The following is a 27,467-nucleotide window of genomic DNA, read 5'->3' as shown; positions in this document are numbered from 1 at the left end:
CTAAGACCACATTTGCACCATGCTGTTAAAGCTCTATGATACCACTTTCAACTGTCATCACTCCCCCCCCCCCAAAGAATTTTGGGAGCTCTAGTTTGTCCAAGGTGCTCGGAGTTGTTAGGAAACTCCAATTTCCCTCACAGTTACAATTCCCAGAGTGGTTTAACAATCAGTGCTTCCCAGAGAACTCTGGGAATTGCAGCTCTGTGAAGAGAACAGGGGGTCTCCTATTCAGCTTTTAGTAGAGTGTGTGTGTGGGGGGGTAGGATTTGTCCTTTGTAATCCACTGAAAAATGAATACTTTTAATAATTAATGGTTCTTTTATTTATTTGTTTGGTGCATGTTAAGTTTTGCATTACGTATGTTTTTATAATGGTAAGTCACTTTGAGACGTTTTTGTTGCAAGCAGCAAATAAATGTAATGAATAATAAGTGCCTCCCGTTAGGTGAAGCTGGCCAAATAAGAAAGGAAAAGCAGTAACTGCAACAGCTCTACTGCAGCACACGCAGGCTGTTTCTCCAGACTCTGCCTCTTTTCCCCCTGCAGGGCGGTCCAGGCCACTTGTACCTTCTGAAGAATAAAGTTGCAACCTTTGCAAAAGTGGAGAAGGAGGAAGACATGATCTAGTGAGTGAGAGGATCCTGGACTTTTTGCTTGTTTCTCATTTGGGAGCCACAGCTATGTGTATCCTGCATGTGTGGAACTTTGGACTAAAGTTTCAACATCTCAGCATTCACTGTGAACTATACTGAGACCAGCTGGTATAGGGCGCAGTATATAAATTCTAATAATAACAACAATATAGTTTCCAGTTCTTAGGACTGCAGAAAATTGCCTGTCCATTTTGGCTGTCTGAAATCTCTACATGTGCACAGCAATTGTGCAGGGTTTTGCATAGAATTTGGAATCTGGAGAAGCTTCCAGATTGTTGTTGATTGGGAGAAAGCAAGCTTTCATGACCTCCAATAGAACTCTCCCCTCCTGAGTAGCAAAATAGAATCGTAGAACTGGAAGGGAATCCAAGGATCACCTAGACCAACCTCCTGCAGCGCATTAAACAGCATAAAATAAATAAGCAAATACATTCATGTTTGTGGGATTTATGTATGGATCGCTGCATTCAGATCTCTCTGGTGCAGAATCTGGGATGTGTTGGCCCAGAACCAATCACCCTTGGCTGACTGTCTTACATGGTTTTTGTCCTACCCTTCAAACACATTTATGTATTTAAAATCTTTCTACCCCACTCTTCTCCATAGAAGATGATCCCAGAGCGAACTACAGATTGATTGCCCATAAAATAAAACTCATTGCCAATAAAAATACATAGCCAACAAAAAAACACACCAAGTAACACATCAATACTAAAATCATAACAGCACGACTGAGCAAACCTCAAAGCAGCAAGCATAGAGGCCAGTGAATCACTCACAGGCCCAAGTGAATAATTAAGCCTTTATTTATTGGTGCTGAAAGAGCAGGCACCAATCAGTTCTGGGATGGAGCACTTGGGAGACAACAGTAGCTCAGTGAGCTTTGTAGAGGTTTGAACCCAGATGGGTGGAGCTTCATGCTCCAGCACCAGGGGCAGAGAGCAGGTGGGGGCGTGGCTGGCGCACATCCCGGGGGGGCGTGGTGCGCCACTCACAGGGGTGTGGTGCGCGTCCTGGGGGTGTGGCACCCAGTGGGGGGGGCAGCCATGATGGCACCCCACCAGGATCGTGATGCCGGGGGCGGTACGCTCCCCCCGCCCTCCTCTTCCTCCGCCAATGGGCTTAGCCTGACGATCTAATCACTGCACCACACTACCTCTCTGTTATATGCCAAAGCTTGACGTTACCTGGGGGTTGAGGTAGGGGAAGGTTAGCATCAATCTGTGCTGTTTGGGGCTGTTGGGAGTTGTAGTCCAAAGTGCCTGGAGGATGCCAGCTGGCCAAAGGCTGGTGCAACTAGTGGGTAAAGACTTCAGCAGACCAGGCACCAGTGAATGATCTGCAAAAGTGGACATGGGAGGGAAACAACTATTTGCAGTCAGAGGTGAAACAGTGGGTTTAAACAGGGGTTCCCAAATTCCACTGGGTGGGCAGTGGAATTACTAAGAGGCAAGGGGTTGGAAGGGCAATGCTGATGGCATAATGACTATCAAACTTTGAAAAACTGGTGTCACTGGATCAAGTTCATCAATTTTGTTGAATTAATTAAACTAGATAGTTTTCATTGGATTTTGAATAAACATGCAATTAATTGCTGCTGTTTAGGATTATTATTATTATTATTATTATTATTATTATTATTATTATTATTATCTTCCTGAGTGGGTTGTGAATCACTGGGTTAAGGCATGGGTGGGAAAACCTTTTTGATCCAGTGAGCCAAATATTGATATCCTGCCACCCCAGCAGACCAGCTTTGACCACTCAGCTGTTGATCATCTGACATCACTCTGGTGCCAGGTGGGCGGTCCTTTGCACCTGTCAATAGAGTTGACCCACTGGGGGAGGCAGGGGAAATACCACACAAAGTGGGACTGAACTCCCCACCAATCCTGGTTTGCATGAACATTATTGAAAGTGGGACCACATATAACTGTCCCAATACCAACATAAGCACAGATCATTGTGAACACACCATAAAAAAGGAGGGCTCCCAAAATGGACTGCACACACATGTTTTTGGTCAGAGAATTGTCCAACCCTCTGCAATGCAGGAATCTCAGCTAAAGCTTAAAAACCTCCAAGGAAGGAAAGTTCACAACCTCCCAAGGAAGGTTTCACTCTGTTTTGTGTTGGTGGTGGGTGTCTCTGAGCCCAGGCATGGTGGGGGCAAGTTCCATTCGCCTGCACTTCACACATTAGGCAACCAGCCAGCCAGGAAAGGTCATATGGCAATTGACAGGACCCCTCTGTGACTGACTAACGGGTTCTTCCATCTTCTCTCTCCCCCCCCCCCCCCAGTTTCTGGAAGCGGCTGGGCCACCTGATGAGCAAGCTGAACCCGGAGCCAAATGTCATTCACATAATGGGGTGCTACGTGCTCGGGAACCACAATGGAGAGAAGGTGAGGCCTGCTGCCTTGTTCCCCAGAGAGGCTCCAGGTGGCTCCAGCACAGTGTTGGGGAACCTGTTTCAACCTCTGAGGGCTGAGAAACCCACTGGCCAGTGGTGGGTGGAACCAAAGGAAAAAATTGGGTGGGGCAATAGATGTGATTTGTACCTCTGCACAGTAAGCCACATCCCAGCTATGCAAATCAGTTACTACATGTGCACACACATGCATACCCCCTATTCCATCCTCCCTTCAAAGCAAGCAAGAAGCATGACGATAAGTTTACAACAGTTTACATCCCAGATAGGCAAAAGTTTCCATGGAGCATGCAGGCCAGGCCTGGTGGGGAGTGGGCATGTCCAGGGAGAGTTCCAAGAGCCAGATAGAGAGCTCTAGAGGGCTTCTGTAGCAGTTCTGGTCCAGCTCTGTCCTCTGCGCTGTTCTTTTCTGGAAATAACTTCTCAAAGTCTTCCTGTCTGATATCACAGTAGTGAAACATACTGGGTAGTGGGGAAGAGCCATGGCTCAATGGCAGTGCATCTGCTTTGCATGCAGAAGGTCCTAGGTTCAATCTCCAATGGCATCTTTTGGTAGTGCTAGGAAACGCCTTAAACCCTGCTGACAGTCAGTATAGACCTAGATGGGCTGGTGGCCTGGCTTAGTATAAGGCAGATTCCTGTGCTCCACCAGCCGTGGGCCCTGGCAAGAAGCTGTGCAATTGGCAGCTGCCCAAGGCTGCCAACTGCAAACAGTGACCCTGGCCAGAAATCAGTCATTGGGAAGCTCCTTTGCCTTTCAGCTGTTCCAAAATCTGAAGAATCTGATGAACCCCTGTCGGGTTACTTTTGAATCTCCTCTCGAACTCTCTGCTCAAGGTAGGTTGCTCTGTTGCTTGGTGTGGAGGCTGATTCCAGAGTCCTCTGGGAAGGGGGGCTTATTGTTGAACTTTTCTGGGAATTGTAGCTCATTGAAGACAAATGGGGAATCTCCCTAACAGTTCTCAGCACCTTTAACAAACTACAGTTCCCAGGATCCTTTGGGGGGAAACCATAACTGTTTAAAGTGGCATAGCAGAGCTACAAATGTTTAGTTTGCAGATAGGGCCATGAAATGTGGACTCCAAGGGGTTACACCAACATAGTTTCCTTAGACGTTGACTGAACCTTGCTACGTGGTGTTGACTCGGCCTTCTCTGTGTTGTGTTTCCAGGGAAGCAAATGATCGAGACTTACTTCGATTTCCGCCTTTACCGCCTCTGGAAGACCCGCCAGCACTCCAAGCTTTTGGATTACGATGACATCTTGTGAGCCAAGCGAGCGGTGGCTGAGAGTGGGTTGGTTTTATTGGAGTCCCAAGTGTCGTGCAGAGGGAAAGAGAGAGACCTTTTCGCAGGCACAGGGGAGGCCTTAGGCGCCCCGTCTGGGGTGGTAGTTTGTGCTGCAGAGCAAAACAGGAGTGTTGTCGGAACGTCGGGAGACTTGGAGCGTGCAGCCTGCTTACCTGGAGTGCAGTGTCTGATGGAGGGAGCGCTGTTGGAACAGGACAGGATAGGAATATCCTCGTGGAACTGAGCTGATTTTTTGATCACAAAAGGCCAAACTCCATTGCAGGTCCTTTTTAAACAGACATTCCAAGCTCAGGTTTTCTTAACTACAAAAACTCAACTGATCATCTTTTATTCCCCCGCCCCCTTCTTCTCGTGCTACCAGAATGGGGGAAGCATCGCCTGTGTGCAATGCCCTGTGGTTTCATGTGCGGATGTTGCCTCTTCTTTCACAGGCAAAGGAACACCATGCTCAACCCTGCGTGCTTTTGAGATGTGAGGTCTGAAATGGTCCGAAATGGATTAAAGGAAGTTCAGGCTTTAAAATCTTGTCCATTTTAATAGGATATATATACATATATATGTATATGTGTTTGTGCGTGTATGCATACACACACACGCACACACACACTTTTTTATATGAATAGAGGGAATATTTAATTAGCTAATGCTGTAAACACACATCAGTAACTAATAGATGAGATATTTTTGGTCTGCTTGAAAATATATTTGAAATAGGAATATATCTTCTGTAGACATATATATATATATATATGTAATCACCAGCAGGGTGGTTTTCTCACACGCTTTTTTCCTGCAGACCTGCATGTCTGCTGTTACTTGGTTTCCAGGTTAGCTGTGGAGGGACACTTTTCAACTGTGGGCTCTCTTAAAAGGGTCAAGGTGTCCTTTCAAGCAAATTTCTGATTTGCAGCTTGGCGAAATGTTCTTTTGCCAGCCGTTTTTTTCCCTTTAGATATACAACAACATGGCCAAGAAGGATCTTGGTCTGTTTCCGAAAGTAGATATATTGCAAACTAGAAATGAATAGCCATCTTTCGAAAGACTCTCTCTTGCTGCACTTAACCTAGTTGTTTGGGTTTTCTCTCTCTCTGAAAGATGGCTGCTGTATAAGGAATCGGGGAAATGTCTGCTGGAACAGCTTAGTTACAGAGGGAATGTCATCTGCTTGTGTATGGTTCAGAATTTCAACATAGGGATATGGTGTCCCTTTCTCCCCACCCCCCACCCCCTTCTTTTGCACAGAGAAGGGAATTTGCTGGTAGCAAACTGGCTCTTACCACATACTGGGCTTGTTTATTATCTGTGATTGATCGTAGTTTGGATGATCCAGACCTGTGCTTATTTACCTTTTGGAAGAAGTGCTGTGACATAGCCACGTTTTAGGTTTTCTTGTGGTCCTCCTACCTATTCAGGTGATATGAATACCTGAGGAACCTGCACTTTGTGACAAAGGTGTAGTCTCCCTGGTTATTTTGGGTGGAATTTCCTGGTCTTTCTTCTTTCCATGAAGCGAAGTACTTTGGAAGCACTCAGTTGGCCTCCCCTATTTTTCTTAGTTTCTAAGAAGATTGTGAAGTGAAAACAAGTATATATGCACTTTCTTGTGGTAAAACGAAAACCCCACTTTAACAAGTCCACCACCCCATGTTCTCCATTGTTGTGATGGTCTCCATGCACCCTTGATATCTGTACCATTGCCAGGGCAGATGACGGAACCGCAACCCTCACTGTCTGCCCATATTAATGCTACAAAAGCTGTTCTGAGAAGCGGCGTTAACGAGAGCATCCCAGGTAGCAAGAGAGTGCTGCTGTAAAATCCACACTGTTCAAATGGCAATGGGTGTTTTAGATTTTGGAATTTTCCTGTTTCAATCATAAAGAAATTTTTTAATATGTTTCTTTAAAAAAAAAAAACCTGAAGGGTTTTTCTTGTTTTTGTAAATCTGTACAGCAACTGTATTCTACAACCTGTCATTTTATCTGTCAGTGGCAATCCTTCGTTGAGAACCGCACACAGGAGAACATAAATTTCAATATTGCGCTGGGGGGAAAGATCCAAGTGGGGGAATTTGTGGATGTGTGTGCCTGCGCGCCCCTCCTAAAAAACAAATCATCAAAAGATCTGAAGCTAAAGTGGAAAAGTAGTTGGAAATAACTATTCAAGAACAAAAGTTAGACAGTTTAGGAAAAACATTAACTCAAGACTGTTTAACCCACACAGTTGGCTCATAGCTGTTTGTTATGCAAAGCAGGGGACAAGGCTTTGATTCTATTTTTTGCTTTTCACAGACACTGTCGAGCAAATACTTAATTAAGCAAAGGACTATTTTTTCTTTAAAAGGGGTGAGGGGGTGGGGAGTGGGAATGTTTTACCATCTTAGCTGTGCCACTAGGGGGCAACCAAACACTTCTTCCCTAGCACAAAGCCTCTGCGTGGAGGTGAGGGTAGTGGCAGCAGTTTGGTGGGATGGGGACCGCTTCATACATGATGCTCTTCACACACAGGAAATCTCAGCATGAGAGAAAGCTGAGTGCAGAACCTGCGTTGTGCTGTATGTCGCAGATCAGGCAGCCAGCATGGCATCTTCCTGGTCCATAAAAAAAATTTGGCACAAGGAAATCACACTTAAAGAACTGTATCACAGGGGAACAGAATAAAGGTCTGTCAGATCCAGCAGTCAATCTCCCAGCAACCACCCCTTGAATGACCCTGCAGAGAAGCTCGTAAGCAGGGTGTACAATGGAGGAGGCAGCCACTGCAACTTCACCTCTAGTATCCAAATATCTATGGTAGACTGCTTGCAAACATGGAGGCTCTCTTTTTAGTCCTCGTGGCTGATAACCACTGATAGACTTGGCCTCCATAAATCTGTCTAGGTCAGGATGGTCCAAGTAGGCTGCAAGGGCACTTTGACACAGAACTCACAGGCCACACACTGCCCTTGCCATACAGAGTGGTGAGGAGGCCAAAATTTGACACACACACACACACCCTTAGCATTTGCACTGCCTTCCCAAAGATGGCTAACTGGGGGTCCTAGAGCTGGGAAAGCACTTACTAGGCTTTGGGAAGGAGGCAGGAGAACTCTAGTACCCTGTCAGAGTAGTCATTCTTCCTACCCAAAGCCGGGTGGGCTTTGGGAAGGCAGCAGAGTACTGGCGGGGGGGGGGAGCATCGAATGTTGCCATAGGCCACCCAGAAAGGCAGACCGCACATTGGACCATCCTGGTCCAGCAGTGGAGCAAGCTGATCAGGTGCCTGGGGCGGTGCCCCAGGGGCAGGGCGAGCTGGGGCAGGACGTTCCATGGGGCCTCAGAGAAGTCTGCCTGCCTCCTCCCACTCAGCTGCCCTACAGCTGGGGGGGAGGCAGCGGGCGGACCGTTTGGGGCAGAGCGGACCGTTTGGGGCAGAGTGGAGCTCAAGCCACTGCGTCACTCCCAGGAGAGATGCGTGGCTTGGGCGTGCTGCAGGCCCCACTGTGAGTGCTGCCCAGCATTTTGTCACCCCCCTCTGGTGACACCCGGGGCAGCCTGCCCCCACTGCAGCCCTGTTCCTTTGCCCCTGCCCTGGTCTAGTTCCTTTAAAAAAAAATTTAAGCCCTGCCTTCTAGCTGTTTCCAGCTTCATGTGACAGTTGTATGTTCTGATTTCCCAGATCTTAATGTAGGGGAGAGTTGTGAGCGTGTAACAGTCCTTAGAGATGCCTGCTTTCTCTCTCTCTCTCTCTCTCTCTCTCTCTCTCTCTCTCTCTCTCTCTGTGTGTGTGTGTGTGTGTGTGTGTTGTAGAGTTGTGCCATTGGAAGGGTCTCGTCAGAGCCAATGCTTTTCTTTGAGAACCACCCAGGAGAGGGATGCATTGATATCCCTCCCTGAGTACCTTGTTCTATCCATGAACCTCTACTCTTATTTGCGGTAAGAAAGTGTTTCCTTATGTTGTAACCAGATCTACCTCCCTGTAGTTCAAAGCCATCGGCTCGTCATTTTCTTGGAGGATGTGGTGAACAGACACTCGTCCTCATTTCTGCCAGTCTCTTACATAGCCCTACTTTTACCACTTTGTCCCTTCAAACGTACTGGCACTTCAAGCTTTCCTTGATCCAGTTTGCCTTCTACAAAAGATCCCTTTGCAATCTATCGGTCAGCATATCCTTCCTGAAGTCTATGAATTTGGGGCCAAATTTAGTATTCCTCACCCCAAAAATTCTTCCCACTGGCACTCTTTTTTTAGCCCTCCTTTTGGCCACTGCACACTAGAAGCGTTTTGTTAAAAAGGATGGGAGCAGGGTTCTAGCCCTCGAGGATGGGATGATAAGGCTGCAACTTCTCAGGCAGTGCTCAGTGATTAGAACTGGAGGTAGAGGTGGCTTTTCAGGCCATGTGGCCTCCTTGCATAGCTTTTGTTCCCCTTTGTGTGCAGTGAAAACAGGATGCTGTAAAATACAAACACTGAGAAACAGTACATCATCCACGTGGTTTGCAAAATTCAGCTTTCCTTGAGCAGAATACAATGTCACCTCTTTGCAGAACTGATTTTTATTTAATAAATGTAAAGTTCAAAAACAAGTCTATTGACTGATGGTGTGAGAAACCACAACAGCACCATTTCAACACTCCTGTGTTTAGAGGACAATTTGCCATGAACCCTGAATTGAAAATAGTAAGCGGCCTTATGCTGTGTCAGACCATAGATCCATCCAGCTCAGTATTGTCTATGCCAGTCTTTCTCAACCTTGGGTCCCCAGATGCTGTTGGACTACAACTTCCATCATCACTGGCCCTGTTAACTAGGGATGATGGGAGTTGTAGTCCAACAACTTCTGAGGACCTCAGGTTGAGAAAAGCTATACTGACTGGCAGTGGCTCTCTAGGGTTTCAGACAGAGTCTTTCCCAGCCCTGTCTTGGAGATGCTGGGGATTGAATTTGGAACCTTTTGCATGCAAGGCAGATGTTCTATGACTGAGCTACCACCCTTTCCCAAAAGCATGGCCTGCCCATGCATCTTTTTCAGATGCACCACTGCCTGATCTATGATCCCTTTCAGTACTTGTTACTCATTTAAATATAATCTTTACAGAACGTAAAATGCCTGCAAATCTTCAATCATTGATGCAAAGAACTAATTCTTTTTGCTTCAGAATAAATACTTAGAGCCCCACACTATGCATTTGAATATTTAATGAAAGACATTCCCTTTAGTGAAAAGAGAAGCAAGGCAAATCAGAAGGTCTCTGAGAAGTCAGGTCTTTATCTGCCTCCTTCCACTCTGCACTATAAAGTGGCATTGGTGGACTTCCTTGTGCAGGGAATGCTATGGAACTATGGGAACTCATATAAGGAGACGCTGTTACTAGGTAGGGTACTTTCCCATTTTAAAAGTCATGCTTTCTCTTGTGATGCAGTTTCAGCAGCACCACCCCGCATGACATGAATCTGGTACAACCACCATAATTCTTGTGGGTTTTTAGTACCAGCAGTGGTCAGTTTGGAGCACCATGTGGACATAGGGCTGATGGGGATACCTCCTGTCATCTTCTGGGAGGACTTTGGTAAATCTACAGTAGCCCCATTCACTGCAGTGCTCCTGGGCTTTCTTTGAAATTCCCTCTTAGCAAGGCAGAAGAAAAAATTATCTTGCACAACTGCCTCTTAATGCAAACCAAGCAAAATCAGAATGTTCTGGGAAAGAGATTGGTGTCCAACCATTGCTTCCCACTTCTTTGCTCCTGCAAAATATATACATGCCTTTGTGACATAAGTAACACCCCAGCTTAAGTCAGACCACTGGTCTGCCTAATTCTGAATGCCCTCAGTTTCCCAAGTTTCTCAAGCAGAGAAGTCTTTCCTAGTTCTACTTCTGAAAATGCCAGGAACTGAATTTGGGATCTTCGGCATGGGAAGATGTTTTCCTCACTGAGCTATAACAAATTACCATTCAATACAGTCAACTGCATTCTTCCCAATGCCCCATTGTGTTTCTGCGCTTCAGTTCTGGAAGTCCCCAAGCAGAAGGTGGCCTCAATGTGGACACAATTCTGTTTGGGCACCATGTACCTCAGTTTTTGAGCTTCTGGCATGGAAAAATTGTGTACGGCAAGGAGTGCAGTGCATTCTAAAGCCATGAACCTCTGAATTTTGTCCCAAACCTAATCCTTTTTTTAAAAAAAATAATCAAATGAAATAACTGATTAGCTGACATGGTGGCATTTTATCCTCACTTCATTGCTCATTACAATTGGCAATTTGTACTGTTCACTGAAGACCAGGACTGTACTGGGGTTGCATTAGAACTTACCTATTCCAGTATACAGCAATAACACATCAGGTGGGTCTCCTGTGACAATAACCCCATTCTTTCTGGCCCTTGGTGTTCTCCAAGGAAGTCCATTTTGTGAGGCCCATGCCATGTCTTACCATCTTGATTTCCAGGATCATTCTCTCTGTTGAGCATAAATAGCATCCTGGCTCCGATGTAGCTATGAGCCTCAAGCTTTGGACAGGGGAAATATCATATTTGGCCAGATTCCTAGACTTTTGGATGGGCATGTGCCAAATTCTGTGGTTGCTGTTAGCTTGTTTTGCAGCCTTGCCATTTCTTTGGTGCAAAAAGGGATGATTGGGTTGGTCTGAGCATCTATAGTGCTCTCCACAGTGGGTTGTAGAGTGACACTGAGGCCTGGGATAGAAAAAAGATGCTATATGTCAAGGGCATTTCACCAATATGACAGTTAGCTAAATGTCTTCACAATGTCCCAATTTGGAGGGTAACTAGAAAGTTGGATTGATGCAAACTAGTGGCACTGATAGACATGGTCTTATCACGAAGGACGCTGTGTTGGTGAATAGATTCAGTTTTTGTTTTTCACAAACAAGTGGATAGTATTACCTGTCCTGCATAATCTGAAGGAGATATTTGTTTACTGGGGGAGGCATACAGAAGACATTCAGTGTGGTGTAGTGCTCACCACTGCAGGTAATGACCAGGGAGTCCCTCATTCAAATTCTCACTTGGCTATGAAACTTATTGAATGACCTTGGGCCAGTCACTATATCTCAGCCTAACCTACCTCACAGGGTTGTTGTGAGGATAAAATTGTGTGCTTAAGGGCAGAAGAACCTTGGGTGCTGCTCTGAGTTTTGTTTTGTTTTTAGAAAGGGCCATATAAAAATGTAACATAAATACAGAAGAGGAAAGCAAGGTCTAGCTTCTTGTGTCTAATTCCCCCAGTGAGAGAGATATTTGGAACATCACAGATGAATCTCCTGAAACTGGAAAGCTTTTGAGTGTTGGAACTGGGCTGCTTTATGGTTTTCTGTTATGCTTTTGGTAAAAGACACAGGCTATGATACATTTAAAGGACAGAGAACGAACTCTGCATTTAGGAATTGCTACTTTCAACACAGCTGCTTCCATTGCAGAAGAAACTTGCCTCCTCTGCAGTGGGAGATGCTAAAACAGATGTGCAAGGGTAGACAGCAGGGTGCCCTCCTTTTCTTGTTTGACCACAACACCCATCAGTCCCTCCCATCATGGCCTGTGGTCAGGATGGTGAGAGCTGCCTCCCATAGCATTATGTGCAGTTCTCTCTGTAGCAGCCGCCGACCTCAGGAGTATAGGGTGAGGTTTGTGAGCATAAGAATTATCTTGTTGGTTCCCACCAAGGCCAATGGGTTGTATCCAATGTAGCGCTGAATTAAAATCACTTAGCAGTATACTTGTCTCTGCTACTGAAATGTTTTGCACCAGTGTAACATAGTTGTGCAAGAGGCATAAGTAGGTTGCTCACCTCTCCACTACAGCCTTGGCGCTAGCAGGCAGCAAATGTTGGGTACAACTGGAGCTTTGCTTTCAGTCCCTGGCTCCATCTGATTTACCACTGTTGGGAAGAAGAGGCTGGGACTCTGGTGTGATCCAGCAACACAGTTCTTAGTTCCTAAACCTCCTTCATTGTCCTTAAGTAGTTTTAAGGCTGGCCTTGTTGGTTCATCATCGTGCAGGTGGTCTTTCGCCTCCCGCCTCTTCAAGCTGGGCTTCTCATCTCCTGTTTCACTCACCTGTATTCAATTATCATTTCCGAAATAAATGAAAGTTTCTAGGTTTTCAGATGTGATTTAATAAAAAGAACCCTTGGGGATGACTGACATTTGGTGTCCTTTGTTCTTTTCACTACACATACCTTGTTTGCTATGCACCTTGTTTATCAACCACCCTCTGCATTGTTCCCATTATACAGGAATTTAGGAGACTCATGTTTTCATTATACAGAACACAATTTACTTATTTGGAACATACAGAGTCAGTGTAGTGGTAAGAATGTTAGACTGGGACCTGGAAGACCAGGGTTCAGATTCCCCACTGGGTGACCATGAGCCAATCCCTGTCTCCCAGCCTAACCTACCCCACAGGGTTGTTGTGAGGATAAAATGGGAAGGAGGAGAACCCTGGGTAACACCTTGAGCCCTTTGAAGAAAAAGTGGGCATAATCAGATTTTAATGAAAAAGCTATGTAGGTCAACTTTTCAATCTGTTAAAGCAACTCACAGGAGAATAGTATGATGATATAATTTGCAAGTGGGGACCTATGTTTTGGTTTTGTTGAGAGCAAAGCATCTTCAAGTCCATGCTGAAGCATCTTTCTGGGCATTATGTGTTTCCAGGATCCAAACTAGTTCTGCCTACCTGAGCATGCTATTGGGTGTTTCTAGACAGGAGAGCTTCCTGTTTGGCCTGGGACTTTGCACGCACAGCAATAGTCTTCCTGGCAAAGGTAACCAACATTGTCCCTCCAAAATTGGTGGACTCCAGCTGCCATCAGTGCCAGCTGACCAATGGTGAGGAATGATGAGTCATTGAGCAACAGCAGGAGGCCATCATATTAGCGACCCCTTCTCTAGTGTATTTGTTTGCTTCTGACTTCATTGTTCCTGCCTTCTAGCATCCCTCAGTTGCCTACAGCTTAGCCCTCGTAGACATGCACTTATTCACATGGCAGCCATTTATATATCAGTCTTAAACACACCATTCACATGCACCTTTTTTCTGTGGCTTTCTCTCTCCTCACCCTAGGAAGACCCCACTGCCTTAGGACTTGTAGAGTATCTCTAAAAACAGCAACACAGGTGCAGCCGCAATGTTAGCGGATATTCCATTGTATTCCAATGTTCGAGTCAGTGACCCTGGAGCCCTAGAACTAGCAAGGCTCCAAACATGACCGCTTGTGTTTACTTCCACCCCACCCCCTTTATTTTATCAAGCTTCTCTTATCAGGAAGGGACTGTAAATTGGCAGAACTTCTCATTTCCTGTAAAGTGACACATTTACATGTCTTTAAGCCAACATGCCTTAATCTGATACTTCATTTATTGTTATACTTGGTGCCTAAAATAGAATCCAAAGTTGGCTTTGCCTTAGTGATCTAGATACAGACTAGATTCCAGCTTGTTGACAATGCAGAAAAGCTTACATGTGGCTTACTGAAACTGGGTTGACCTTAGCAAAGGTGTGGCTTCACTGACCCAGTGGTTGCTTCCATCTGTGAGCTTGGTTTCAGAGGGCGAAGCAGAAGAGGATGAAGGGAATCCCTTTTGCTGACCTGAATCTGGAATGTTAAGTGGCTTTGAGTCCTGCTCTTCACCCTACAGTAGGCTTAGCTGCCAGATGTTGTCTTCCAGTGGTGTCTCTGGACGAAGCATAAAGAACCATTGGAACACAACAACACAATATTAATTTGCAGATTTATCAAAGAAAGTGAAAGCGGGGGTTATTAAGGAAATAAAATTGAACATTATAAAACAGAGAAATAAAAAAAAAGTGAATAATACTAATACTGTAGTATCAAAACACACACCATCAATTCACACTATGGATGCAGTAACCATTAGTACATTCAGTTTAAGAGAAACAGACACGTTAATATAAGCCCACATTCATACTGTAGCAGGAACCCCCCCACCCCAATCATTCTGTTTGTACAAACTTAACACACACACACACTCACACACTACATACGCCACATTTCTGTTATAAATTCATAGAAAATCAACCATACATCGGATTTGCACTGTTCCATTTTTTATTTTACTCCATATGACAAGAACTAACAAAGGGGGGTGACTTATTCCTGGTCAGCCATAATCCCTCCACATCCCAGCACATCTGCAGGAGCCCTGCCCAGATGATCCCAGACAGAAGACAATCAAAATCACAAAGAACTTGCATATGGGAGTGGATTCAGCATGGACTGAAACAAAGGACAATGATCAGATCTTCCCTCAGGGGGCAGGAAACTGCAAACTCCCCTTTGTCTCCTGGAAGTGACTCATGGGGAGGGGGGAAAGGAGGAACCAGCCAGGTGACAAGACACTCAGGTTGCCACCAACTCCTCCCTCAACCCCTCCTTTCTGTAATGTATGCATGATGTTTCTGGGGGTGGGCTTGACCTAGAGGAGGGGAATTTCAAAAGTTTTTATAAGACCTGGCACACTATTTTTCTGGGTCTTTCCTCTCTCCTGCAAGTGAGGGGAACACCCTGTCGCGACAGTCTTTCTTCAATAAAGACCAGGCCTACAGGCTGCTGATTTGCTTCAATTTGCTCTGGTTGGTGCTTTATTTTTGTCCAAGGGAGCCCTAAGATTTTTCCTGTAACAATACCACAATCATACCGTGATGCCGCTTTAAATAGTCCCAACAAATTCAGGGAGCTGCAGCTTGCTAGGTGTGCTGAGAGTTATTAGGACACACACACACACACACACACACACACACACACACACACACACCCTGTTCACCTCACAGAGCTGCAAATTCCCAGAATTCCCTGTGAGGAGGGATTGATTGTTAAACCACTCTGAGAATTGTAGCTCTGGAAGAGAAACTGGAGTCTGGTGATCCATGCGACGGTCACCTCCAGACTGGATTATTGTAACTCGCTCTACGTGGGGCTGCCCTTGAGACTGACCCAGAAACTCCAGCGGGTACAGAATGCCGCAGCGAGACTCCTTACGGGGTCCTCACTTAGAGATCACATTCACCCGGTGCTATACCACCTGCACTGGCTCCCGGTGGAGTATAGGATCAGGTTTAAGGTGCTGGTTTTAACCTTTAAAGCCCTATACGGCCTAGGACCCTCGTACCTACGGGACCGCCTCTCCTGGTATGCCCCTCAGAGAAACCTACGGTCTGTAAATAAAAACATCCTCAAGGTCCCAGGCCTCAGAGAGGTTAGGCTGGCCTCAACTAGAGCCAGGGCCTTCTCGGCTGCGGCTCCAATCTGGTGGAATGCTCTGTCACAAGAGACTAGGGCCCTGCGGGACCTGACATCTTTCCGCAGGGCCTGCAAGACAGAGTTGTTCCACCAGGCCTTTGGTCAGGGCGCAGCCTGACTCCCTCCTCTGGCAACCTGCACAGTATTTTGGTTGCCATCAATTTGATTTTAATTAATTTTTATAATGAAATATTTTAGAATGTGTGATTATTCAACTATTTGGTTATTTGATTGTTGTTAGCCGCCCTGAGCCCAGCTTCGGCTGGGGAGGGCGGGATATAAATAAAATTTATTATTATTATTATTATTATTCTCACAACTCTCAGCACCCTTAACAAAGTACAGCTCCCAGGATGCCTTGTGGGAAGCCATGAATGCTTAAAGTGGTATCATAGTGCTCAGTATGAGCAGTGTAAATATGGCCCAGATGTCCAAATAGGTGTCCACATGAAACTCAAGTTGATAAGAGATAAGTTCAAATGTGGCCAGGGCTGTGACGATTCTGACAATTCTGTAGCAGATGCTGGTTATTTATTTTTCCAGGCTCACAAGTATGTATAAGTTTCTTAGCAACCATAAGGGCTAACAAAGTCCTCTTTTTTTTTGTCCTGCCATTTAATCCCCATAGTACTGGGATATAATTTTTAATGTACATATGTGAGGATTAATAATTTTGCCAACAGCTACATAATGGATGTGGATAGCCACATTGTCTGCCTCAACACAACAGCTGCTTCAGCGAGGCATTACAGCATAAAGAATCCAAGTTTACGCAGTGGTAAATACCAGATACTGTAAATTAAAACAGAAGTGCTCCCCGCCCCACCACCCCAAATACTGCTCAGGGTGGAGTCCCACAGGAGGTAGATGATGTGAAATTGTCTCATCTGGGAGGTGGAATTGATAGAGGATTCAAAGGGCAGTAGATATTGGACACAATATCAAAATCTCAGCCTGGCAGAAACTATGGAACAGAATGATAATTTTTTTGGCTTGCTCCAGATGGAGGAGAATATATTAAAGATGGTGTATAAGTGGTACCTGACACCAACAAAAGAGCAATGGTTAGATAAACTGACCAGAGTTCACAGAATTAGTGAACATGACCACTAAAATAAGGGATTGTGATGAAGGGAAGACAAGGGCTGAGTGGGAATACTTCAGAGAATATTTAAAAAGAAATGATATTACAACTGATCTGCAAGAAGGGGCAGCATTTTGAACAACAGTAAGATAAAATCAAGGAATTGGTAGAATTAAAATAAGGTGAAGAAAACAATGGAAATGCAGCAAACCAAGACTTTATTAGAATGCCACTGAAGGTTAGGTTGGGAAGTCTAAAAAAAATAGTGTAAGATAAAATGAGTAAGGCACACTGTAAAAACCAAAAAAGGATAAATAAAAATAAAAATACACAGTGGGGGGGAAATGAAAGGATACTCTGAGGTAGGGATGGAAGGACAAATTGGTTTCTGTTAAATGCAAACTGACCTAATTTGCACTTCCTGAAACTAAATGCTGACTGGAAAGGCAGCTATCCTTGAAATTTCTCACTTTGCCAGATTCTACAATGTTACTATCCAGCCCAAAAATGTGCACAGTAACACACATTAGGGGCAGTGGGGCATATGAATGCACAGGTGGGTGAGAATCACATACATAAAATGTGTTATACCAGGAAAAGTCAATTGGAAAAATGCATATATATTAGGAGACAGGGTCATTAAGATGCCGATGAATTTTCATGAGGATTTGAAAAAGGCAGTGTGTGTGATGCAGAATTGTGGCAAACAAGACATATTCATCCACCTGTATTCTGAGGGTGCTCCATGAGGGGATAATGGTGCTTCCCCATGGGGCATCTGGTTGGCCACAGTAAGAACAAGATGCTGGACCAGATGGGCCACTGGGTCCTCTTACATTGTTAGCAAGCACAGGTGAAATGTGGAAGGGTTGTAGCCCAGCGGTGGAGGATATGCACCTTGCCTGCAGAAGGTCCTGTGTTGAATCCCCAGCATCTCCTGGTAGGGTTGGGAGAGACTCCCTGCCTGAAACTCTGGAGAGCTGCTGCCAGTCAGTGAAGACAACACTGTGCTAGATGGTCTTATTCAGTATAAAGCCGTTCTTAAATTGTCAGTTCATAACCGCAAGACATGTGTTAATCACTCTCCACAAGCCAGTGTTACATGCACTCTTAAAAACAAATGCGTAACACAGACACCTTTTGAAGGCAAAAGCAGGAAGAGGAAACTGGTAAAAAAAATGCACAGAATGAATAGGAAGTATCAGGGAGGGGGAGTGCATTGGTTTCTGCTCCCTACCCTCTTATCATACATCTTTCAGCGTCTTTATGTAAATCCAGTGGAGCGATTTGAATTGCCAGGTGGCCAAGTTGAAAAAGAGGCATCCCAGAATGCTGTTGGCTGGGCCTACGTGTCATTGCTACCGTCTCAAGCTAAGCTCGCCTTACAGAAAAGGCTTTTGTGCCTGCCTAGAGGCATTGTTGTCCGGCCACACTCCAGACACTCCCAACTAAGAATTTATTATCATGCCACCTCACTGTACCTACAAATCTTGCGTCTTTTGAAAAGGGTTGTCTTGTGGCTCAGATGATGAGTCTTGGACCTAGGCCATGGGATGAGTCTTCTGAGAGCTACCATATTTTATCAGGTTACACACACACAGAAACAAATTTTTGCTGAAAGCAGACCCATTGAAATTTGACCCATTGCAGCAGTTTTTGTTCTTTTAGTAAAAACAAAATGAAGCGCTGGTACTCATCTACAGTGGTGCCTCGCAAGACGAAAATAATCCGTTCCGCGAGTCTCTTCGTCTAGCGGTTTTTTCGTCTTGCGAAGCAACCCTATTAGCGGATTAGCGCTATTAGCGGCTTAGCGGCTTAGCGGCTAAAAGGCTATTAGCGGCTTAGCGGCTTAGAAAAAGGGGGGGGAGCGGGAAAAAATCGCAAGACTCGCAAGACATTTTCGTCTTGCAAAGCAAGCCCATAGGGAAAATCGTCTTGCGAAGCAACTCAAAAACGGAAAACCCTTTCGTCTAGCGGGTTTTTCGTCTTGCGAGGCATTCGTCTTGCGGGGCACCACTGTATTGATAAAAGTGCTGTGGGTGCCAGCACAAAATGGCTGCCATGGTCTGCATAGAAAGAGGTGGCAGTGAGTAGTGTCACAAAAAAGCCCTGCATCCAAGTTAGTCACATCAATTCCAGTGGGTTTACTCTAAGTAGGACTAACACTGGATACAGCCCTCCAAGTTGCCTCCAGCTAAATTCTACTCAGAGTGAACCACAGACTTGTTTAATTTAATGGACCTAGTCCTATTATCACAATTATTAGGGTTGTCTCCAGCTAAATTGTACTTAGAATTGATCTTGTTGAATTTAATAGATGTAGTCATAGTAATAATAATAAAAATAATAATATAATTTAAATATTTTGTGTAAACTGCTTAGAGTTTTTGTCACAATCAAATAGCAAAAAAATGTTGTTAACTACATTATTGTTGTTGTTGTTGTTGTTGTTGTTGTTGTTGTTGTTATATAACACAGGTTAGCCACTTGACAGTGGAAAACATCAAAGCTTGCAGGACATCAGTTGAATTGATATGAAAGTACATACTTGGGGCTGGTGGATAATAAAACCAGCTTGCTGATATATCCTTGAAGAACATGGGTGCCTTTTGCTAAAAAAAAAAACAACCAAGCACCTTTTCTGTTTTAAGACAAAATATATTTTTAAAATATTTTATTTTCTTCATCCGCCAGACTAAGAAGGGTTGCTACAGTCCCTAACTAAAAAGGAAATGTGCCAAGCAATAGTTTGCTCACACCCCTGTGTGTTATGGTTAATTAAGGGGTTAATTAATGTTGCCTCGGTGACTGTAAAGGCAGGAACTCTGCCTCCATGAGCTAACGAGTGATAAATGAGGACACCTTGAACTAGTCTGGACCTTAATTACCTATGAGATGTCCTTCCCATGAGACCATCACATTATTGAAGCTCTGTGGAGCGTGCCTTCTCAAGGATGCTACTTTGCACTTTAAGTCTGAACAGGAGTAACAGAACCCCTGGTGTCCTTGGTCGTTCCCCTCCAAGTCTGACCAAGAATGGGCATTCCTGCTAGTAACTCACCTATTTAAAACACGGTCTGGAGGTCCTCCAAAGTGTGAGCCTTTTCCTCCATCAGAGATTGGGTACATGTTGTTTCACCTGTGCTAACTGCTTACATTTTCCCTTTCATCTGATTCCTGTACTGTAAAGGCTTGAACCCTCAATAGAACTAGGTTGTTCCAAAGGACAGATCAGGGCCATAAAATACATGCTGGCATGGATGAATGGGCACTAGATTTCCCTATTTAAGAAAACATTCTTTGTGGGGGCTGGCTTTTTCTACTGGGTTGGTCAATATAACAGATGGGCGCTTGCATTATACAATCTTTGTATACAGCGGTGATAGCATGCTGGTTTCTGGACCTTAACTGACCCAACCTACTTCCAATACTGGGTAGAGTGAGATGGCACTTAGGTATGGGGTGAATAACAAAGCCCCAGACAAAATTTCTCTAAAACAAGTTGTGTTTTTCTTTATTCTTTATTCTTTATCTAGTAAGGCAATGTTTAGCAATTTTTGAGAAATGTATATTAGAAATAATATAATTTTACCCAGAACAGCAAATATTTTTTAAAAAAACCCAACAGAGATAAATTTATCCAGTTACATCAGTTCTATACTATTTTCAGTGTTCTAGCTCTCATACGGTTTGAAATATTTTTTATTTATTGCAGCTCTTCAGTTCCAGCTATGCAAGTTTTCATCTCTCTGACTCCATGACTGCATAGTAATAATTTATTATTTATACCTCACCCATCCGGCTGGGTTTCCCCAGACTAACTACCCTGTATTCTACGTTTTATCTCCACATACAAAATATTTTCATCCCCTCTAACCTTTTAGACAAACAGGACAAACGTAGACTTCTGGTTAAATTTCTGTTTCTCCTTGATTGTCAGGTTGCTAAGATGGACTTTTGACCCTCCTGTGTAAAACTTCCTGAGCAAGGTATCCTCTTAAACTTTAACCTTCCTGTGAATTTTTGACCATCATATGCCCGAGAATATTTTAAGCCAAAAGGAACCATTTTATAAGCCACATTTTACAAACAAAAACTAACAGAAAATGGTCTATATACCTTCACAACACCTACAAATCTTCTCCCCCTCATTCATCTCTCTATTTTTGTGCAGGCACATTTTCACACACTTGTTTGGGAATTGTAGTGAAGGCGCAACGAAAGTCAGCATGTTGCCTAAGCAACCCTGGGATGCTCCTTTTCATTCTGTGTATGTAATGCCAAGAAAATTGGAACAGAAGTAACGAAGTCATGCATCTGGGGCTTGTATGCTCAACTTGGCCAGGAGGATCCAATCAACAAGATCCAGGGTATACCTAAACAAGTTCTAAACACAAACACAAAACAAAGAATCCACTCAATGAACAAGGAGAGTCTGAAGTGGATTAGTAAGCAATCCCTTTTATTAGGGAACTCTGAGAATTGTAGCTATGGGAGGGGAATAGAAGATATCTCTTAACAACTCTCAACTCACATCACAAATTTCAGCTTCCAGAATTCTTTGGAAGAAATCATAACTTGGCATAGAAATATCTGCCAATTTCACTTCTCTGTTTTTCGTTTTTCCATTCTTCAGTTCTCTGGATTCAACAACATTTTAGTGTGATTTTTTCACAATAAACACATTTTTATATGCGGATTTGATGAATATACACATTATTTGCAACACAATGTTCACTAACAGTACGTTTTTGTATGTTATTTTCTGTGCTTTTTTTCTAGTAAAATAGCACTAAACCAACACCATGTTGTTACAGTAAGTGACACACTTTTAACAACAACAAAAAGAGGTGCCAGTACTGCGTATCCTTGAGTAGCACTGGTTTAGGGAAGTTTTTAATGTTTGAGGTTCTATTGTGTTTTTAATATTCTGTTGAGAGCTGCCCAGAGTGGCTAGGGGCCCAGCCAGATTAGTGGGGTATAAAGAATTAAGAATAAGAATAAGAATAAGAATAAGAATAAGAATAAGAATAAGAATAATGTTATTTCTCTAACACCTTCATTTTTATGCACACTTACCACTAATGTATGCATTTCTGTGAACATTGGTTGGAGAATTTCACTGCAAAGCTCAGGTAACTATGAAATCTGAAGGATAGCTGTGTTTCAGAAAGTATGAATGTGATAGATTTGGCTTTAAGTGAGCACTGGATCAAATTTCTCATCCATGCCTAGCCATGACTGTCAAAGCAGAGTAAGAGTACTTTAAATGTCTGATACAGAAGTGGCCATAGAGGGATGAGTTGGCTCAAGCAGCCTGGTGGTGATTGAGTGGTATATGATGGGGGTGGCAGCCCCTCCTCCAAATGCCCCCTGAGCCCTCTAACCTCACCTGTTGATTTCAAGTGTGGTGAGGATACATTCAGATCTGGGGAATATTGGGCTAGTTTCCCTGAATATAATGCTGGTGCTTCTGTCCTATTTTCTAACATTCCTTTCATGCTGTAGCACATTTTGTCTTACAGAACCATGGCTTTTCGACTGATATGCTGGCATTTTAAGCTAAATTTCATCCACACCTTTGTGAGCATCACAATGAGCATCACTGGAGAATGCTGCAACTCCCCACACATTTTCTGCACAGAGGTGCTTTCATTCCCCCAGGATGTTCCCACTGAAGTGGGAGAAAAGAATTACATTACATGCTGGTATGCCACCCGAATTCCTGCAATTTTCTGGGTTGAGGCAGCTGCAACTGGATCCCCCCCCCCCAAGGAATCAAATGGCACAGAAAGGAGTGTTAAGCATGTACTGTGTTCTGTTAACATGTTATTTATTTATTAAATTTGTATAAAGATCTCAGGGTGGTTCACAGCACAAAAATAAAAAATAAAAACACAGAATACATCATAAAAACAAGAACGAAAACAAAACAATACCCCCCCACAAAAAAAAACCCCATTTAAAAGGTCACACAATGATAGTCAGCCAAAGGCCTGGTTGAAGAATAATGTTTCCAGAAGTGATTTTTACATCATCGGAAAGCTCATATACAATCTATCCTACTAGATAGATGCTGAGGCTATTCTCGCCAAAGAGCAAGAAGGATTTAGGCAAGGCAGATCTACTCTAGATCATTGTTTTGTCCTAGCTCATCTCATTAAGAGGTTCTTTAATTCCTCCTCACTTTCTGCCATCAAAGTTGTGTCATCTGCATATCTGAGGTTGTTGATATTTCTTACGGCAATCTTAATTCCAGCTTGGGATTCATCCAGCCCAGCCTTTTGCATGATGAATTCTGCGTATAAGTTAAATAAGCAGGGAGACAATATACAGCCTTGTCTTACTCCTTTCCCAATTTTCCTCTGAATGAGGGTGAAAGAGGAGAGAACAAAATATGGTCTGAAGCTCAACATCAAAAAAACGAAGATCATGGCCACTGGTCCCATTACTTCCTGGCAAATAGAAGGGGAAGAAATGGAGGCAGTGAGAGATTTTACTTTCTTGGGCTCCATGATCACTGCAGATGATGACAGCAGTCACGAAATTAAAAGATGCCTGCTTCTTGGGAGAAAAGCGATGACAAACCTAGACAGCATCTAGCAGAGACATCACCTTGCCAACAAAGGTCCGTATAGTTAAAGCCATGCTTTTCCCAGTAGTGATGTATGGAAGTGAGAGTTGGACCGTAAGGAAAGCTGATCGCCGAAGAATTGATGCTTTTGAATTATGGTGCTGGAGGAGACTCTTGGGAGTCCCATGGACTGCAAGAAGATAAAACCTATCCATTCTGAAGGAAATCAGCCCTGAGTGCTCACTGGAAGGACAGATCCTGAAGCTGAGGCTCCAATACTTTGGCCACCTCATGAGAAGAGAGGACTCCCTGGAAAAGACCCTGATGTTGGGAAAGATGGGGGGGCACAAGGAGAAGGGGACGACAGAGGATGAGATGGTTGGATGGTGCTCTTGATGCTACCAGCATGAGTTTGATCAAACTGCGGGAGGCAGTGGAGGACAGAAGTGCCTGGCGTGCTCTGGTCCATGGGGTCACGAAGAGTTGGACACGACTAAATGACTAAACAACAACAACAACAAACACATTTCATAGATAAGTATGGTAAGAAACCACATGATGTGATCTATGCAGCTTTCATTGACTCAACCATAGGCAAAAGATTACTGTACCTGATTAAATGCTTATACAAAGATACTGTGCTAAAGTGCACTGCTCCACAAATGGTCAACTTACAGGATGTGTACCAGCTACAAAGGGAGTTAAGCAAGGGTGTATCCTAGCACTGTTCAACTTATATATAAATGACATTGTCCAGTGCCTAACATCTCCAGGGTATCATGCCCCTAAACTGGCCAGAAAACCCATCTCAATTCTACTATATGCAGATAAAGTGGTTCTAGCTCATACAATAGTAGGCCTAAAAAGACTGATCAGAGCATTTCCAGGGTATTGCCAGAGAGAACAGCTGGCCATGAATTACAAGAAAACCAAAGTCATGGTCTTCCCAAGAAACTATAGAGCTCCTAGATGGCATATGGACAACCAGCCAATCAAACGGGTCAAAGTTTTCAAATATCTTGACCTTATTTTCCAGTCCACAGGGTCATGGGGAGCACACCAGAAATGTGCAAAAGAAAAAGCGCCCCAAAGCACCAAAATTCTGACACGCTTTTCCCACACAAAAGGTTGCAAACATATAACCTCAGTTCTGGAAGTGTTCCAAGCTAAACCCCTAGCACAGCTATTATATGGGGCTCAGATTTGGACTGGCCCTCAACTGGCCTAAACTCAAATCTCTCTGGTCTAATACCCCTAGTGCAACAAGACTTTCACAAGAGTGCTTGGTCTAAAACTGTCAATCAAAAACTTCTCTCTTGTGGTTTATCCCCACAACCTAAGTGATATCGAGCATCAGAACAACTTGGCCACCATAAGGAAATTTTGCCCATGGTATGACCATTTTCCATCCTCCCACTTTGATTCTCTGGCATCCTATCTAGCAATTTAAAAATATAGACGTGCCTTTACCCTCACAAGACTGAATGTACTGCTCTTGGCTGTGCTTGAGGGACGATTCCAACAGATTCCATACGAAAAACGCTTATGTCCCTGTGGAGATGGCAGCACCGAATCAGTGGCGCATGCCCTCCTAGCTTGCACTCTTTACAAAGACCTGAGGAACGAGATTATCGCCCCTCGTTTATTGTCCATTCTGGGTCACCCAACCACTATCACAGTGTCTTTTCTCCTGGCAGATCAAGAGGAACAGATCACTGCAAAGGTTGCAAGGTTTCTAGCTGGGGCAATCAGAATAAGGTCCACTATTTGACTGCTCATTCAGGACTCTAAACTGTGTTTTATATAATCGACTTTTTATTTTGTTCTGTGTATATTGCAATGTTCTTTTGTTGCTATGGCTGATGGCTGATGCAAATAAAGTTTCATTCATTCATTCATTCATTCATTCAAAGTGGAAATTAAGAGTTACAGAAACATTGGGGAAATGGAATAAACTGCCATGTGAGTGCAGCCTAAGATTCAACTGTAAGTCTGTCTTCCTGACACTGACTGGCAGCAGTTCCTCTGGGTTAAATTATTTTGATTATGGTTATAATTATGGTTGTAATTATAATTATAATTATAATTATAATTATATATTATTAATACTGCGCCCATCTGGCTGGGTTTCCCCAGCCACACTGGGCGGATTCCAAAAAAAGATTAAAAATACATTAAAACATCAGTCATTAAAAAGTTCACTAAATAGGGCTGCCTTCAGATGTCTTCTAAACGTCAGATACTTGTTAATTTCTTTGACATCTGATGGGAGGGCGTTCCACAGGGTGGGCATCACAAACAAGAAGACCCTCTGCTTGGTTCCCTGTAACTTCGTTTCTCGCAGTGAGGGAACTGCCAGAAAGCCCTTGGCACTGGACCTCAGTGTCCGGGCTGAACAATGGGGGTGGAGACGCTCCTTCAGGTATACTGGGCCGAGGCTGTTTAGGGCTTTCGAGGTGACCACCAACACTTTGAATTGTGCTCAGAAACGTACTAGGCGCCAATGTAGGTCTTTCAGGACTGGTGTTATATGGTCTTGGCAGCCGCTCCCCGTCACTAATCTAGCTACCGCATTCTGGATTAGTTGTAGTCTCCAGGTCACCTTCAAAGGTAGCCCTACATACAGTGCATTGCAGTAGTCCAAGCGGGAGATAACCAGAACATGCACCACTCGGGCGAGACAGTCCACGGGCAGGGAGGGTCTCGGCCTGCGTACCAGATGGAGCTGGTAGCTGCCCTGGACACAGAATTGACCTGTGCCTCCATGGACAACTGTGAGTCCAAAATGACTCCCAGACTGTGCACCTGCTCCTTCAGGGACACACACAGGGACTCCATTCAGGACCAGGGAGTCTCCCACACCCGGCTGCCCTCTGTGCATCCAAAAAGTACTTCTGTCTTGTCAGGATTCAACTTCAATCTGTTTGCCACCATCCATCCTCCAACCGCCTCCAGACACTCACACAGGACCTTCACTGCCCTCACTGGTTCCAATTTAAAAGAGAGGTAGAGCTGGATATCATCCACATATTAATGAGCATCCAGCCCAAACCCCCTGATGATCTCTCCCAGTGGCTTCATGTAGATGTTAAAAAGCATGGGGAAGAGGACGGAACCCTGAGGCACCCTACAAGTGAGAGCCCAAGGGTCTGAACACTCATGCCCCCCCCCCCACTTTCTGGACACGGCCCAGGATGAAGGAACGGAACCACAGTATAACAGTGCCCCCAGCTCCTCTAGATGGTCCAGAAGGATGTTATGGTCGATGGTATCAAAGGCTGCTGAGAGATCCAACAGAACTAGGAAACAGCTCTCACCTTTGTCCCTAGCCCACCAGAGATCATTGCCCAGCGTGACCAAGGCACTTTCAGTCCCATGATGAGGTATGAATCCCAACTGGAAGGGATCCAAATGGTCCGCATCCTCCAGATGTGCTTGGAGTTGTTCAGCAACCACCTGCTCAATCACTTTGCCCAAGAATAGAAGATTTGAGACTGGGCGATAGTTGGCCATATTAGCTGGGTCTAAACATGTTTTTTTAAGAAGCGGTTTAATGATCACCTCTTTCAGTGGGTCTGGGAAGGCTCCCTCACAGAGCCCATTGCCCCGCAGAACCCTGCAGAGTCCATCGCCCAGCCGTTCCCAGCTCGCTTTTATTAGCCAGGATGGGCAAGGATCAAGGAGACAGGGGATTGGTTTCACTCGTCCAAGCAGCCTGTCCACATCCTTGGAGGTAACAGATTGGAATTGATTCCATGCAACTCAACTAGAGTTGATTCCATGCAACTCAACTCTCCTGCCCCGGCCCTGCTCCCACGGCAGAGTCTACCTCTTTCCAAATCTGAGCGACTTTATTTGCAAAAAACTTTGCAAAATCATTGCAAGAGATCTTGGGGTCTTTACCAGGCCAGAATGCCAAAGGTGGTTCCATTAAATTGCAAACCATCTGAAAAAGTCTCCTGCTGCTATTTTCTGCAGATGCAATAGAGGCAGTGAAGAAAGTCCTTTTTGCTGTCGCTATCGCCACTTGGTAGGCTCGACGTTGAGCTCTAACCCGTGTCCAGTCCAATTCAAAATGAGTTTCCTGCCACTGGTGGAATTATTATTATAATTATTATTATAATTATTATTACAGACAGGGCTCCTTCCCAC

The 27,467-nt window shown here is 44.3% G+C and overlaps 1 protein-coding gene and 1 long non-coding RNA gene across 4 annotated transcripts in view; both read left to right on the top strand.

The window, feature by feature from the left end:
- Positions 1–12,537, top strand: part of NSMF (NMDA receptor synaptonuclear signaling and neuronal migration factor) — a 54,176-nt gene extending 41,639 nt beyond the window's left edge. For all 3 annotated transcript variants that reach the window (XM_028714762.2, XM_028714759.2, XM_028714757.2), the window contains 4 exons: positions 549–628; positions 2,957–3,059; positions 3,847–3,922; positions 4,257–12,537. In XM_028714762.2, coding sequence (XP_028570595.2) covers positions 549–628; positions 2,957–3,059; positions 3,847–3,922; positions 4,257–4,354 — 357 coding nt within the window. In that variant the 3' untranslated portion in view covers positions 4,355–12,537. The remainder of the gene's footprint in view (positions 1–548; positions 629–2,956; positions 3,060–3,846; positions 3,923–4,256) is intronic.
- A 4,566-nt stretch (positions 12,538–17,103) lies between these two features.
- LOC114589561 (uncharacterized) lies at positions 17,104–22,679 on the top strand. The gene is made up of 2 exons (XR_013391329.1): positions 17,104–20,730; positions 22,267–22,679. It is a non-coding gene; the product is annotated as an uncharacterized LOC114589561 (long non-coding RNA).
- The last annotated feature ends 4,788 nt before the right edge of the window (positions 22,680–27,467 follow it).

This window comes from Podarcis muralis, chromosome Z, assembly GCF_964188315.1.
Source record: "Podarcis muralis chromosome Z, rPodMur119.hap1.1, whole genome shotgun sequence".
NCBI classification, from domain to species: domain Eukaryota; kingdom Metazoa; phylum Chordata; class Lepidosauria; order Squamata; family Lacertidae; genus Podarcis; species Podarcis muralis.
This window is presented reverse-complemented; position numbering and strand designations above follow the sequence as displayed.